Raw genomic sequence first — 16,611 nt, 5'->3', positions numbered from 1 at the left:
ACTGGATAATGTTAGAGTAACTCGAATATATGCTTACAAAACCAAATGAATAAGTACCGTAGAACCCTACAGCTCATTGATAGGTAACAAATGTAATAATAATAAGCGGATAGTTTTATCTCCTATATTTTTGCTGTAGGTAAAGAATGTAAGGAACAGCAACAGAAAAAGGGGAATTTTTTTATCCCATTAAGTTACTTAAAAGTGAAATTTTGAGCAAGTGGGAGTACTACTACTACTTCGAAGTAGTTCCATATTATATTTTCCACACTTCAGGAAATACAAATTATTATGTCTATTAAATCGGAGATTTCACCACTTAAAAATTTCATCAGGTTGTTCTACACGAATGAATAACGGGAAAATTTGTTTTCCTTAAAATGCCAAATAAAAAAGATACAATACCACTTAGAGTAAAGTCTTACGTTCCCAAACTGGCTATGCAATCCTTACACGAAAGAGTCACAACTTCGCTTTCGCCGCTCTCCTTCAAAAGACGGGCTTCAACAACATAGGCCTTCGATCGAACCTACGCATACGATCACGGACGATGCATTCATTTTTATCACGCTTAACCACGTAACTTATAGCATCATCGCCGTATTATTCTCGTCTGACTCTATGTGAATAAAAGGATTTAGAAACGTTAACATCAACTAATACCCTAAGGAAATCAATTTCCACTCGTAATGATATACTCACCTAGCCATCTTCACTCCCCGGGTCTCAGAATTTATGTAGTTACTATTAATTCAGTAGTTACTATATATACCTATGAATGTAAACATTGAGGCAGTTGAAAATTTAGGCAAGTTTCTCGCGTCTCCCTTATCGAAACCAGGATCCATGATGCCCACGGAAGCAAAATAATATCCCCAGTAACTTTTTCACTCTTCGGAAAAGCACGTACGTGATATAATATGACGTGAAAAGCACGAACATAATATCGCCGTGACGTCACGGCGATATTATGTTCACTTCTCAAAGTGAAACGCTAACGAAGTGCCGATCCGTGCTGAAGATCTCCTTGCAAATCCGCCGAACCCCCATGAATTTCATGGGACCGCCGCATGGTTGCATGAGCTGACGTCATATTTCCGTCAGCCAATGGAAATACGTATTGAGGTGGGAGTGTCTGCTGATGAGAAAAGCTTCCTTTTCTTGCGATTAAAAAACATTCCATGGAAAATTGTTACATATAATAAACGTTTTACGTATATATTTATCCTTATTGATTTTTTAGAACATATTTGAAGGCAAATTAAAATTTTGTCCAGAGGTCTATTGTATTTCATGAATTTGGAAATGGCAGATCGAGGATTCAGAAACAGGAGACGAGTATTTGCGTGTTCGCACTTCCGTATCAGAGGTGAATCCAGACAAAATTTGAAAGTGAGGAGTTCCTGGAGGCTTAGGCAATATGTACCACACAATGGGTTTTTTCACTCTCGCCGAGTGACAAATTTTGTATTTCTGAATTGATTTTGCATTTCTTTAATAATAGAGGGCCTCTACGTGGGATGTTTTAGATTACAGTATTGTTTGCAATGTGTTTAATAATTGGCTCAGAAGAAATCTTTTATCTTGGGTTTAAAGAAAATTTCTCCTTTTCGCTTACCTAAGATCAGTGTACTTAGCAAAGCAGAGGGTAGCGAATTGTATGTATATAGAGGTTGTATATTGTATGATACAGAGGTTAGCTGCGATATTAGCGAGTTTGGAAGATGGGACACTTTAATCGGCCACATCTTCAGACAGTATGAAATAATTATAATTTTCGTTGAAGGACGGCTGACGACGGCCGCGGATTAGGTGCAAGTAGGAGGTGATGAAGGATATAAAGTTGAATTATGTAGGTGTTGAAGTCAATAGAATTCGGTTGATAATTGTATCAAACCTATCTTAGGAGGTTGATGATGATGAATGATTTTTAAAAAGATGGTATTTATGTACGTAACTTTAAACGTTTTGAAAATATAACCTATCGTTAAGTGGAAAGGTTTTTATTGATAATGTTTTAATTTTTGACTCCGGATCTGAATGTCGAGCAGGGGCGTACCCAGAAATTTCGTTCGGGGGGGAGGGGTTCAAAACCAGGTGGGAAAACTTTTGAAAAACAGGGTACTAATTAGAGAATTTTAAACTAATTTTAACCCTTGTCATAATCGAAACAACTTAAATTTTTATATATTTTGTAAATTTATGATTTTTAAATGTTTTGTTTTCTTTTATGAAGGAAAATAATTGTGTTTTTATAATTCCAGGGGGGGGGGGGTCCGGACCCTCTGGACCCCCCTGGCTACGCCACTTATGTCGAGTAACGGTATATATGTTCAGTTTGAACAACGTAATCTCTCTGTTGGGCGTAGCATGTCTGTCTTCTTAATGTTGTCATCTTATATTGTGAAAGGTTTTAAAATGTACCACTTTTATTCATTGTATACTTATTCGATATATGTGTATTTATTGAAAATGGTTGAATAATAGTCGTTGTTATTCGGTAAAAACGATCATATGTGATCGACGGTGACCACATGAATGAGAATGATGTCATGAATGGGAGTTGTTGGAGGCGGGAAATAATAGCCTCAGGCAGTGCCATAACTCATATACGAGTGATATACAGAAGCTTGCGTGTGGGTATTAGGATATTTTCGCTTTTCCTTTTGATCATAATAACCTATTTATATAACTTTTTCCTGTGTTGATGTTGATCCATTGATCGTTACAGTAATTTGCTTGAAAAATCAGGAACTGTGCTCAACTGCTCTCCAGTAATATGCCTAAAAATAATGAACTACCTGTGGTCGATCATATTTTTCAAACGTGAAATATTCTTTTAATCCGTTACTTCACTCGGAAAAATATTCTTTACCGCATACCTTATTTTTTTAATCGTCTCATAATACATTATTCTTTGAAACCATTGAATATTATCATGTAATCAATTAAATTTCGCCAGTATGGAACAGTGATCGAGCTCGATAGTTTTATATCAGTCATCGTGCCATCAACAGTCGTGGTGAGAACAGGGTGCGGTACGAGAGTCGATTCCTTCTTGATTATATCCCGCGGATTATGTCACGGAGCCGTGTGGGCGGGTGGCGCGAGCGCGGGGCGGGAAACGGACGAGAGTGCATTTGTATGTCAGGTGGCCTTGCCCTTCCCGCGCGCTCGTGCCCTTCCGGTCGATCCTCCCATAACATTTTCAAGGGCGATGACTCCTCTATCCGTGGAGGCGACGCCGCCGAAGCAGTACGATCGTGCATTGACTCCGGAGGGCGCTGTTCCCGCCGACGCCGAAGCCGCCGTGCTGCCCTCTATCCCGCTATTATTTTCTCTCCCCTGCTTTCCGGAAAATTATTTGTGTGGATTAGAAATTGAAATGAATCGCGGGTCGCCTACTTCCTCTAGGAAAAAAAACTATCTTCATGGAGTCTGCCTATCGAAACTGTACACACTCGTCCTCATTTCTTTACAAATATTGTGGTAACGTAGAATAGCTAAAAATATAATTATCTATGGATCTGCGCGGATTTTTTAACTTGGGCAATGGGTCTTTGTGATTGGGTGCCTTGTAAATGATAATCATCAAATGTGGTAAATTCCTCTCAGGTCTTACCTCGAGGCAGAATATCCATTTTTTGCAAACGTTTCGCTAATATACTTTTCCAGCCTTCTCAAGTCTGAAATACGGACATCATGATCTCAGGACTGAGGATGATGGAACAGAAATCTGGTCATCATCGGCTAGTATAAAGAATAATCTGGTGTTAGGCCCATGAACAATTGACCCGAGAAGAGCCTGAAATCTTTCAATCATCGGTTGTGTCTGCCGAACGATAACTTATTGAGAAAGTTGGCCTTGTGGGTTGAGCATTTGGCAGGCATCCGAGTTCTTAAGCCGAGCGAAGCCTTCGTACACCGCCAAAAGAATGAAAACAACAAATTTCTTCGAAGCTTGAGGTGGCCCAGCGAAATGAACTCTCCTCCCCTCCTTGTATATGTGATACTCACTCGCGTCTTATGGCTCAGTCCGGGGTGAGCTTTACTGACGCCTATCCAAAACCAGCCATCTCGCTTGAATCTCTGTGAGGCAGCTTTGTCTGCCTATTATATATTTCCTCAAATATTATCAGTCTACCGCCGCCGCCCCTGTGCTGCGTCCTATCAAACTCTCTCCCCTCCTTTCCGACAAATAAATTGTGGGGGTCCACTTTCCCCCGGCTCTTTCATGTTCATCCCCCGTCATCGCACGGGGTCGTCAAATTCAGTGCCGTGTCGTACAGGAGGGGACTCGAGGTAGGGAGAGTGAGAGGGTTCTAGTTTATGTCCCCATTGTCGCGTCGGAGGTTTATAATATTGCCGCCCCTGCCTCGCCCGGCAGATGTGTGCCAAGGGGAGGCATGATGTGGACCGTGGCTTGGGCCCTTAATGAGCGCTCTTGAATGGGATCTTGTAGCGTGACGCCCCTGCATAGGTCGTATCCGCTTCGTCCCGCGTTGTCCTGGTGGCGCCTGCATCTGGGCTTTTTGGCGCGCGCGGGCAGCTCTGACGTATGGAAACAATTATCGTTCGTTCTCAGATTTCCGCGGCGTTTTATCGACCGTGATGAATGCATCATTCAGGATACGACTGTGTTCGTTGTAACACACAACAGTTTCGCTAGCCGTCGTAGTATCGAGGTGTAAGTAGTTTCTTATAGAAGGAAGGTAGGTGCCATCACCTGAGGCAACCAGTGAAAGTGTTGTATATTACTTAAAAATCTCGCGAACGCATACCGAATCATGTGTTAATCATAAGAAAGTATTATTGTACGTGTTATACTGATCCCGTAAAGATAACTTGATCATAACATGAAGAATTGATACTTTTTCATGTAAGTGATAGCTGAGTAAAAATAGTGCACCTATTGCAAACTCATGTTACCAAGATTCTAATTATTTATTCCATTTTAATGCAGTATAACTCACTTTTCTCGTTGGAACAAAGCTACTCTTATGGGTCCAAGGCGGTCATGCTGATTCATGGAGTATACGAAGAATAGTTCGTAAAGTTAAAAGGTGTGGAAATTGAAAGCAACATCGTGTGTGGCATCTTTAGTGAAGCAAAGGGTAGTGTATTCTTGCTCTTGTGATAGTTGTTCGATTTTATAAAATGGAATGAAGAAAAATATGGGCTAATGGGAACCGAGGAATAACTCTTCCGTTGAATTCAAATTAATTATGGCATTAGTTGAAGAGGGGGCAGCAGTAAAATCTTCCGTAATGCGTGATGAGGGATCAAAGGTGTTTATCAATAGTCACTTTAAAGCTTTTGCAGACACATTTTTTGTAGCAGTTCGGGAGAAACCAAACCGTTGCACTCCCCCTGTCAATGCATTTCTGCTTATACCTTTATTTAATCAGTATTCGTGGTAATATGATTGTTTTTAGCGAATGATGTCGGTTATCGAATTTCTGGCCTTTGAACGATCATTTCTAAAATATTTCCTCAGCGATTTGGCCTTCTGATCGGAAAGCCATCTGAAATCCTTTTACATGAATGAAGAGGTTGACGAACGTTCAATTATAACTTCAGTTTTCCACTATTTTTTTGTATTTTATATGTTCACATATTCAGATAAAGCCGTTGACCTTCTTCTCTTACCTTTATCTCCATTGTTTTCTAGTATCCTTGTTTATGTTCCATTGCATAACTTGGCACATTAAAAATATTACCTCTCCTCCGGGTAATTATCTTGCCAGATGTCTTTCCGTTTCTCTATAAATCAAGTTTTATGTGCATTTTATGTTGTGAACGTACAGGCTCTGCGTACGGAATAGTCATCGCGTTTATTCCTTAAATAAGAACCCTCGGAGTACTAATGAACCCCTTGTGTGTGGAATAATTCTCAGCAGCAACGTCAATGGTTAGACTGGTTTTTTTTTTGACGATTAACCTCGTCCATTATTATGTAGACTTTTCATGATGCTCTACAATTTTTCATTGTGATGTTCGGTTTCACATTAATCGATGCCTCGCGGGCAATGTCGGAGAGGACCCATTTAGTCCATTGAAGGAAACCGTCAAAAGGCTGTCCGTTGGTGGGCAATTATATGGAGGTCATCCCGTATATCATGAGTGTGGATGGACTGTGGTGCACGACGCTGTCATGCTGTCGCTTTCGTTCGGGGGGAATCGGCCCCGAAGTGCTCCGCGAGGTGTGGAAGAGGGCAAGTTATCTTCAGTGTGGATCTCTTTTTTTTCGGAGGCGGAGATTTCAACGCTCGAGAGGTTCCGCCTCCCCCGAGGCAGCGGCGGGAGAAGGGGCGAGCGGCGCATTCTTTCTCGCTTTCAGTTGGCGGGAATGGATCGAAAGGCCTTCTTTGTGCATTGTGGGAGAAAGCAAAGACTTCCTTTTCCTTGCCGGATGCCCGCCGAAACGTCTTTAGTCGCGTGTTTATTGCCATTGCTGGGGCTTTGTAGACGTATGTAATGTTTTCCTGCTGTAGGCCTCCGCGGGTAAATTTATCTGAAGATACAGGTCTCCCGGGCTTTACTCCGTGGTGATCCATCTTCGTCCAATAATAGGACGAATCAACGTGGAATAAAGCCCGAAAGACGATTTTAGTACTCTTATCATTGCTTTCTTTTCTCGAATATAAAAGTAAAATGAAGTATATTTTTGTTGGTGTCATTTTACTCTTGAAGAACTACCTACTCCTTGAATTTTTGTAAATTTTCTCGCTATATGTTGCCGTATAGATAGCTCTCTTCACCGGTTTCATCCGGCATTGAAGCATTATCAAAGTAGCTCACGGTTTCCCTTTATTATTATCGAAAGAATTAAGAAATATAATTGTATGATAACGATTAGATAGAATAAATTGAAGTGCTCCCAACCAACAAAAATCTTTTCGAGAATTCGTTGGCACCTATTTAATATCAATTACCTTAGGTATCAATATGACGCAGCATTCTAATTAGGATAAGCTACGAGTGTTTTGCCTTTATCCGTTCTTAGAAGTTCATTGTGCTAATCTAAAAACTTGATTTTCAAAATCACACGTTTTATTCGATATCCTCTCCTGATAAATTTTCATCTCAAGTCTCATAGTTTACGTTTACAAAATAATCAATCCCTTACTTTAGTAATTTTATTGCCATCCCTTTGTTGCAGTGAGTTTTAGTTTCTCCTTAAATTTTCACGTTCGTGAACTTGAGGATCTGTGCACCTTTACTGGGGAGTCCAACGTCCGATCTTCTTTGGGTGATGACGCGTCTAGGGGATCTATAATGTGACTATTTAGCGATTTAGTGTCTGTTATATTGGAATGGAGAGGTTAAAGTGAACTTTTACCTTGCTACATTTTAAACTCTGCACAGTCTTAATTTCCAAATTATTTGCCACTTGATGATCTTCCGAAAGGTAAAGATTATAATTTTCTTGACACATGCAAGGAGGTGAAGAGAAGAAAAAGTGATGTGATGAATTTCAGACCTAAAGTCCTGTAGAGAGGAATAGTTCTCTCTATTGTCAATTTTTCTTTTTTTCTTGCGTATGAAAAGTTGGATATTCCCATCATTTCTATGTTAAATGATTAATAAGGATTATGTTTGGCCTTTCTAATAATTATGCCAGAAGAGGGTTTAATCCATGCGTTATTTACCACTCTTGATACTGTATTTCTGTATATATTTTTTTCTTATCAGTTTTTCTGCATAGTAAAAGCCGGGCCAATCAAATATGTTTGTTCCATAGTTTTTTTATTGCCCCTTTAGTTATATATTTTTCCCGTAGTGAACTTAGGGATTCATTCGTGAGGTCTGCAGTTACGTATTCGTAATTCAATGGGTGCCACTCGTAGCTCTCCAAAACTTTTCAACTTCGTGGGCGATTGATTTCAGACCTTGAACCGCCTTGAACCCGTGATTGGCGGCATGTGTTCCCAGTTGGGTTTTCAGCCCACGCGAACTTCAAGCGACGTAATCGCTTCTCAAGCCGTTTCGCTACTATTTTATTTTTCTTCGCATGTTGATTTGCATTGGTTCCTCCCTCAAGCTCTCCTCAATCTCTCTTGAGATGCCTGCTTGTACACAATGTCTAAAATTGCTCAGATATTGTTTAATTGATGACTAACGAATTACGTACTCTTACGATGTTACATTGATGTTTTCCCCTCACTGCTAGCAATAACTAAGCAATTTTTATTCGCGAATCCATCGGCCGATTGTGGCAGCACAGGCAGCAGAGTTCTGACTCGGAAACATTTAATTTGAGACCAACATCTCGGCTTTAAATTGGCGCAAATCCTATATTTACACATCTGACGCTGGTTTGTCTGAGAAAAATGCCTTCAAAGTTACTTCTTAGGAATATTTTTGGCCAATACATCGTCTTTTTTTGTAAACTGGCATTTTCCGTCCTGCCGTCTCACTTAGGCAGAGTAGCTTCAAAAAACCGTAATTTCTCGTGCGTCGTAAAAAGTGAGGGAAGAAAGCTTTCCGCAGCAAGAATGTGTTGGTAAAGCCTTTAGGATATACGTGCTAAGCTGTGTGTGTTCTCTTGGGCAGTATCCCTATAAATTCGAATCTGTAAAACTGTCATTTTCTGAGAGCGCAGTAAAATAAACGTCCCTCCAGTCGTTCGTTCGCTTACCTACTAGTCTACGTGGGGTAGAGACTCCACTTGAGAGAAAGCCTCTCGAAGGTGGGCCTAAATCAATGCTGTTTGTTTTTATGACCTTGGGTCCAAGCGACTTGTGGATCCCCAAGCAGGACACGTAACTCTTATCTATAGTTGTTCCAGGAACTTGATTATTTTCACCGTTTGTGGGCAAATTGCTCATGCTTTCGCTCCACATATTTGGAAATGTTTTTAGTCTTGATTCTTTAGTTGTTGATTTCACCGTATTTTTCATTTTTTTAGTTTTTCTGAACTTTATATATTTATATCATTTTGAAATGATAATAGGGTGGTTTCCTATTATTTTTTTATTGCCTAAATCGAAAGATTATTTCTCCTGGAGTACGTATTTCACGCCTTTAGATTTTTAAATGACGATATCTATTTTTCGCGATTAAATGAAAAGTGAAAATTTTCAAGCGCGCGAAAACGCGACGGGTAAGTATGAATGCCGGGAAATCTCTCCATGTGACGTATTTCTGGTTCCCGCTGCCACCTTGTGAGGTGACCCTTGAGGCGAGGCTTAGCGCTGATACGACGAAGGCTGCTAGCGGGTAGCTGAGTACCCTGCTGGCTGGTAGCGCTTGGCTTGAATTAGTATTATTAATACCTTATCAAGCGAGGAAAACTTTCTGACTTTAGCCAGTTTTAATAAGTGATTATTAAGACATGTTTCCCTGAGCTCTGCGCCTCATGCATGCATTGGTAATCTCAGACGATGTATAACACCTATCTTCTCGTATAGAAACTAGGTCCCTGTGACGTCACGTAGAGTGGCATCGCATGGGCGCCAATCTGGCCTTTTTCAAATGAGGATAAAAATGGACCATTGCCATTCGTCTAAACCGGTATTTCTAAAACCAAATAATTTGTATATTATGAATACACTAATGGTGGGTAACGAATCGCAATCAATGCCTTTCGTTTTCTTTGATGAGGGAAACTACCCTATTATGAACAAAGATATCGTACTGCCCGCTTAAATCAATTTCGATTGGCTTGCAATCATCATAAAGAACCTGATAATGATTGCCATACAATCGGAACACATGAAGTAGACCTGTGAAATTAATTTAAGTGGGCAGAAAGATACCTTTTTTTATAATTTGATATACTTTTGAGATAATTGATTAAATCCAGAGCATTCTCTCCGTCGTATCCTGTAAACATATTACTTTCACTTTATTGTGGAAAACTTCCTCATGCCTAAACTAGTGTATATTTTGAAGTTTGATTCATAGGATATAGGAGCATAGCATAACGTAATTTCTTTGTCCTTTAATCCAATCCTTTAATCCATAAAGTTGAACGATGTTTTGATATGTTTATAAGTTTAAACAGTTTAGGATTGTTGTGATTTACTCAGGTGAGTTGATTGATGGATGAATATAGTTACATGGGCTACTGGAACGTTCGCTAACTTTATGTCTCATGGTCATGTCTTTGGGATCCCTGATGATGTTTCCTGAAGTATTTTCTCCGGTGCGAAAATGTGGATTGATTACCATTTAATTGATTCTTGACAGTTTTTCATGATGAAGTTGTATTTTCCACCTTTCCTGTATTTTCGGAGAAAGTATTTTCAGTGTTACCTTGAAATTAGATTTCTATTGTATGGTGTAAGTAGTAATAGTAAAATAATAGTAAAGTTCGAAAACGAATGTTTTTGTAGTTGTGCTCATTTCAGTACTTCATTTCGACGGATTTTTTCGCTTTGGAATTTCAATGACATGCACTTTAGTAGTTCAGATATTTTATACAATTCTTTTTCTATCCACAAGTTGGGGTCGGTGAAATAGCAGGCAGGAATTTTGTTTTCCATTGTTCTCGTATCTTATTTTATAGTTTTGTTGATATTTTTGCTTGTTTATAAATTTTTAAATTTCCTTGAATACGTTCGATTTTCCTTGGTAAAAAATGCCGTACCTACTATCAGAAAAAATAAGTAATTAATAATAATTCCACGTATTACACTCATTTATTCATCATATTTCGTATCGAAATCCTAAAATCAAGTAGCAGATTTACTTTCGTTTTAGTGTTTGGAAATTATTTTTACTTAATTTGTTCGTGGCTCGTAAAACTTGTTTCATATCGGATTTGTGCACCATTTTTAAGTACTATAGCTATCCACAAATGTCATATATTATAGCGTCTTCGGTACTTGCAAGGCTTGGAAGTGGCCTCGGCGGCGGCGGGGTTAAGTTCTCGTCTGCCAAACCGAAGGTCTCGGGTTCGAGTCCCACCTGAGTAAGTTGCTCTTACCTAGTGAACGGTTGTGTGTGATAGTCTTTGTTTCATGTTAGTTCCTCCGATGTAAAAGGCCTTAAATGAGCTGTTTTCGGGACGATGAAAATAAATTTTAAAAATAAAAATAAAAGAACTTTGTATGCCTGAATTTATGTGCTTACAAATTTGTTCTGAGTTTCCTTTGAAAGGTTTTCGCAGAAAATTGTCATTTTGACCTATAAATTGCTAAAGAAGGGAAAAATCGCTACCTTTGTGGAAACTCATTTGAAAACTTCTTTGAAATCAAATTTTCAATCCATAAAAAATTATTATGGTTTAATATATATTGTGCGACCTGTTTTCACTAATCAGAGTTGACATCACCGGAACCCGAAGTTATCGACCACTTAATGAAACTTTACTGTATAGAATATTTTTATCTTATTTTTCAAAGTTTTCTTGTAAGTGTGGGCATCTGGACCGTTTGCTCTAGAATTTTTTAGTTTCTTTCATTGGTAGTCAATTTCTTTCGGATAACTGGTTAGGCCGTATCTGTATTTGAAGCCGATGTTAAGTACCTGTCTACCCGAAAAGACGAGGTTTCTTCGAATCACGCAGCTGAAATCATCAGACACCCGAGAATATGGGCTAATCGATGGTTTTTCCTATGATATTTGTGATTTCCTTTCAATGGTTGTCAAAATCTTTTGGATATCCGACTTGGTCGTATCGAAATTTGGCGCTGGTGTTCAGTACCTGTCTTCCTGAAAAAAACAGGTTTCTTCGAGTAAGAGTGGAAATCATCAGACAACTGAAGATATGGGACTCATTGCTTTGTCTAGGAACTTTGTGATTTGCTTTCACTGGTGGTCGATTTCTTTCTGATATCCGACCTGGTCGTATCGATATTTGGCGCCGATTTTCAATACCTGTCTTCACGAAAAGACCAGGTTTCTTCGAAACACAGTTGAAATCATCAGACATCCGAGGATTTAGGCTTCTCAATGGTTTGTCCTAGAGTCTTCGTTAGTTGCTTTCACTGGTGGTCGATTTCTCTCTGATAGCCGACTTAGTCGTATATATATTTGGCAACGATTTTCAGTACCTGTCTTCGCGAAAAGACCAGGTTTCTTCGAAACGAATTTGAAATCATTAGGCATCCGAGGATTTGGGCTACTCAATGTTTGTACTAGAATGTTTGTGATTTGCTTTCCCTGGTGGTCGATTTTTTTTTCAAATATCCGACTTGAATGCATCGATATTTGGCGCCGATATAACGTACTTGTCTTCCCGAAAAGACTAGGTTTCTTAGAATCGCTGTTGAAATCATCAGACATCTGAAGATATCAGCTACTCGCTGGTTTTTCGTAGAATCTTTGTGATTTGCTTTCACTGGTGGCACAGAATAGAAACCTTCCGGAATTCCGTAAGGTTTCTATTCTAGTGCTGGTGGTCTATTTCTTTCAGATATGCGACTCGGTCGTATCGATATTTGGCGCCGATGTTCCCCACCTGTCTTCCCATCCACAGAGAACCCCTCCCACTTACACCTTCTATTCACCCATTCGAAGAGCGAAGGAAAACCGCCTAGCACGAGGGTGTTTTTACTCCGCAGCAGGTCCTTCTGTTCATGCGCGCTCGCCCCCTTTCTTTACCCGCCTGGAATTTTCTCTATAGTCCCCATCCGAAAAACCCCCGAAAATGGTCCTATCCACCCCCAACTTGTCTCGACTCATATTTTTTTTCTCCTTCTTTTCAGAGCTCATCGACTCCGGCTCGCCCGCCGACTTGCCTCTCTCTGAGAACAGGTGAGAGACTGAATGGTTTTTAGCCCTCACGAAACCTCCTCCGGGTCTTGGCGGACGTAGGACCAAAGGGGAGAGAGGGATTGCCCTTACCCGCCCACTATATCCCAAAACACGAAATAGCTGCGCATAACCTCTCCTTTATGACCGTGAGGAGGTTCGTCCGAGATGCGAGTGTCATTTTCATAAATATTTTAAAATTGACTCTTCCATTATCGACTATGATAAAAAAGAACTTGCATTTGCTCTGTCATACTTTATAGGTATATAATTAAAAATCATAATGACGGCAAAAAAACACTTTAGAAATTTTCAAACATTTTTTTAAACGGTATCGTTAAATTTAAAGTTTGTATATTTATAAATGAAGTATTTTGCTGAGATGCAGTGACCCGATCGGCAGGAGTGCATGACGTCATCAACTTATCTGAGGAGGAGTTAAGGCATTCGATTTTTCGCTTATTACTTTCATGGTTCAAAAGCTTCACAAAGTAAAATTGAATTAATTGTTTTTATTTGTGGAAATGATAATTTTTACCCAGGCTCTTATTGTGATGCTGACATAAGAACATAGAAAATCTTTTTTAAACTGCAAGTATAAATTTATAGTGGCAAAAGCTGACATTAAATTCCCCATCCAATGAGAATTATGATGAAAATACAACGTTGTTGCGACCGATTTTTTAATCTATTTCAATGGAATGCTGTGACCTAAATCAAATCACGCTATTTCGCTACGGTTAGCATTATATAACTTGAAGGAGCTTTGGTTTACAACTGTGAACTTTGCGAAAATAGTTGTAAGAGAGCTGTTTTTACTTTGTCTTAAAATTAGCTTTGATAAAAATGTATATCGATTCCCTGTACTGAGTATCATATTTTTTAAAACTCGTATCGTTTCATAAAACTTTTCACATAGCTTTTCGTTTTTTCAACTCATATCTTTTTTGAACTCAAAACTGTTGTGAACAAAATTAAAGAAAATTATAATATAATGTCTTTTTCGGTTAAGTAACGCAACGAAACATCCTCCTGCACTGATATCCTCCCGGGGTCAGAGGCGAACGTGGTGCCCTGTGATAGGGGAGTGCCAAGTCCTTCCCCACCAACAATATCCCTACCCACGAAAAAGCTACGCATAACTTCTCCTTTATGGCCTTAACTTTGGCCCAACCCCTTTTCCAGAAGGCACTCTTTCTTCCTCGCCCTTGCCCATTGCAACGCCCATACATCCTCCCACTCACTCATCAAACCCCCATTATGCACCCTCTGCCATGCGCCCTCCGCGGTCCAAGGTATTTTTCCCACGGACCATCGGCAGTGTCCGTTGCCGTAGGGCGACCGGACCAGTGTGGGCGGGAGGGCCGGTCGCGCGCCATAGTCTGACCCCGCCTCGATTTCCTCCACACTCGTCTGTTCGGTGTTAGGACTCAACATGGAGAATATTCTTGGGAATCAAGTGCACTGCTACTCGAAGAATGTGGCAACGTCTGATACAAGTGGTAGATGCATTTGGTCGAACCCGTTGAATATTTTTCTGATGCGATAAATATATGTTCGTGTGCATGCGTTGTTATTCAATTCGTGATTTACAATTCTCCGTCATGGGTGGGATAGAAATAAATTTCAAACTTTGTGATGGTGAACATAATTGTGAATAAACTTTTCGATTAGATTACGATCACAAAGTTTGCTATTATTTCCTAAATGGTTCACATAGTTCAGCCTGTTGATAGGCCTTATGTCATGGAGAGAACTTCATCTAAATGCTCTTTCGTACTTAAATGAGATTATTTCGTGCAGTATTGTGACGGAAATACTGCCTCGTGAAGAGTGAAGTCAATGGCGAAATTCGCTTGTGAAGAGGGAATGGAGTGTAATATTATAAATAAGGTGGTTTCCTATTATTTTTTTATTGCCTATATCGAAAGATTAGTGCGTGATGTGTGCGTGATTAGTGTGAAATCTAAATGCGTGAAATACGTACTCCAGGAGTATGTATTTCACGCATTTAGATTTTTAAATGACGATATCTATTTTTCGCGATTAAATGAAAAGTGAGAATTTTCAAGCGCGCGAAAATTCGACGGCTAAGTATGAATGCCGGGAAAACTCCGTGTGACGTCGTTTTGGTTCCCGCTGCTGCAAGTGAGGTGACCTTGGGGCGAGGCTTTGAGCGCTGATACGACGCAGGATACTAGCAGGTTGCAGAGTACCCTGCTAGCTGGTAGCGCTTGGCTTAAATAAGGTTTATTAATACCTTATCAAACAAAGAAAACTTTCCGACCTTAGCCAGTTTTAATAAGTGATTATTAAGACATGTTTCCCTGAGCTCTGTGCCTCATACATGCATTGGTAATCTCAGAGGATGTATCCTCTCCTCCTCCTCAGACTCCTATCTACTCGTATAGAAACTAGGTCCCTGTGACATCACGTGGAGTGGAATCGCATGGGCGCCAATCTAGCCTTTTCAAATGAGGATACAAATTGACCATTGACATTCATCTATACCGGTATTTCTTAACCAAATAATTTGTATATTATGAATACACTAATGGTTGGTAACGAATCGCAATAAATGCCTTTCGTTTTCTTTGATGAATGTAACTACACTATTCAGTGAATGAGATTTGAAATGTAGCCTCTGAAATGCTTCGATTTATTTCATTATGCCGTCACATATTTATTCCTATTGTTCTCTTTTTGATCGTTTTTGTATCCATCTCTGTACATTGATATAATTTAATCAGGTTTATAAGCGTTTCATGTGATAAGCACCTTTATTGTGTTTGTAACAGATGCGTTAATTTTCAAGCGAAATTTCAATATGGCGTTTATTTTCAGTGTAGGTGCGCAACGACCTAAACGCAGGCAATGGTTGTGATAACGCCTAGTCCTGGGTTGTGAAAATGGACTTCTCTTTTGTCGCCTGCGGTCCAATCTTGTCCACCTTTGTTATATTTTTTCTGGAAAAGAGAACGATACAGTTTTGTTAGATCTCTTTCAAACGGATGTAAATTTCCTTACAGTTGCCAGTTTAGCGTACACACTGGAGAGTCATGGGAAAATGAGAAAAAAGTTATTAGGAAGATCACATTCGCAGTAAAATGCAACGGGCGATTTTTTCTCTTCCTTTTTGTATAGGTACATCTTCGATATTTGGCCATCGCATTCCTAATATTTTATTCTGAAGTGGCTCCTTAAGTATCTGCATGCATTTATTACCGTGCTCTTATTAAAATTTTAAGGTTAGTATTTCACTGCACTTTATCGCCTTTATAGATGAAAATTTGGTAAAATACGTGTCAGGAAATATAGCTGTCAGGCAACTAGCAAATGTAGTCGGAAAAGTCATCTTGCTATTGGAGTGGCCAACCTCTTCCTTTATTGGGCTGTCCCTGTTATTGTTTGCTGCGCCCGTTCTTACCTTTAAGCTTTCTCAATCCAACTTTTTCGTCCAGTAGAATGATTTTCCATTCGGTTTACTTACCTTGGTTTTTTTGAGATGTTCTAGCTTCCATGGTCATTGGAGATTCCTCCCAGCCTTCCTCCTCGTTAAGACTTCTCAGCTGCCGCTTAAAACTTTTCCCATGTAAGTTTTAAAATAGGGGTTGTGTTGTTGGTCATGGTGCAACATGAAGGTGGAAACAAATCATTTAAAAATCAAAGAAGACCAAAGAATCTGGAACATTTTGAATCCTTGCAAATTAAAGCAGATTTTTTTCCTTTTCATGTGACAGAAAGGTAATGGAGCAAGTTTACAGTCTTTTAAAATATTAGTATTCATAGATAACTAGTTTATGCCTGATCCTTGATAATTATTTGGTAAGTGCAATTACTCGTCCGTTAATAAATTTCGCCATTCGGTGTCCTTGCATTTGGTCTAGCTCCCTGGTTATCGGAGCTCAC

The 16,611-nt window shown here is 39.6% G+C and overlaps 1 protein-coding gene across 1 annotated transcript in view; it reads left to right on the top strand.

Annotated features, from left to right (window-relative positions):
* LOC124155639 (M-phase inducer phosphatase-like) overlaps positions 1–16,611 on the top strand; it is a 142,850-nt gene that overhangs the window by 37,159 nt on the left and 89,080 nt on the right. Inside the window, exon 3 of the mRNA XM_046529642.1 lies at positions 12,657–12,705. Coding sequence (XP_046385598.1) covers positions 12,657–12,705 — 49 coding nt within the window. The remainder of the gene's footprint in view (positions 1–12,656; positions 12,706–16,611) is intronic.

Source organism: Ischnura elegans, chromosome 3 (assembly GCF_921293095.1).
Source record: "Ischnura elegans chromosome 3, ioIscEleg1.1, whole genome shotgun sequence".
In the NCBI taxonomy this organism is placed as follows: domain Eukaryota; kingdom Metazoa; phylum Arthropoda; class Insecta; order Odonata; family Coenagrionidae; genus Ischnura; species Ischnura elegans.
The sequence above is the reverse complement of the archived record's forward strand: the minus strand, read 5'-3'. Positions and strand labels throughout refer to the sequence as shown.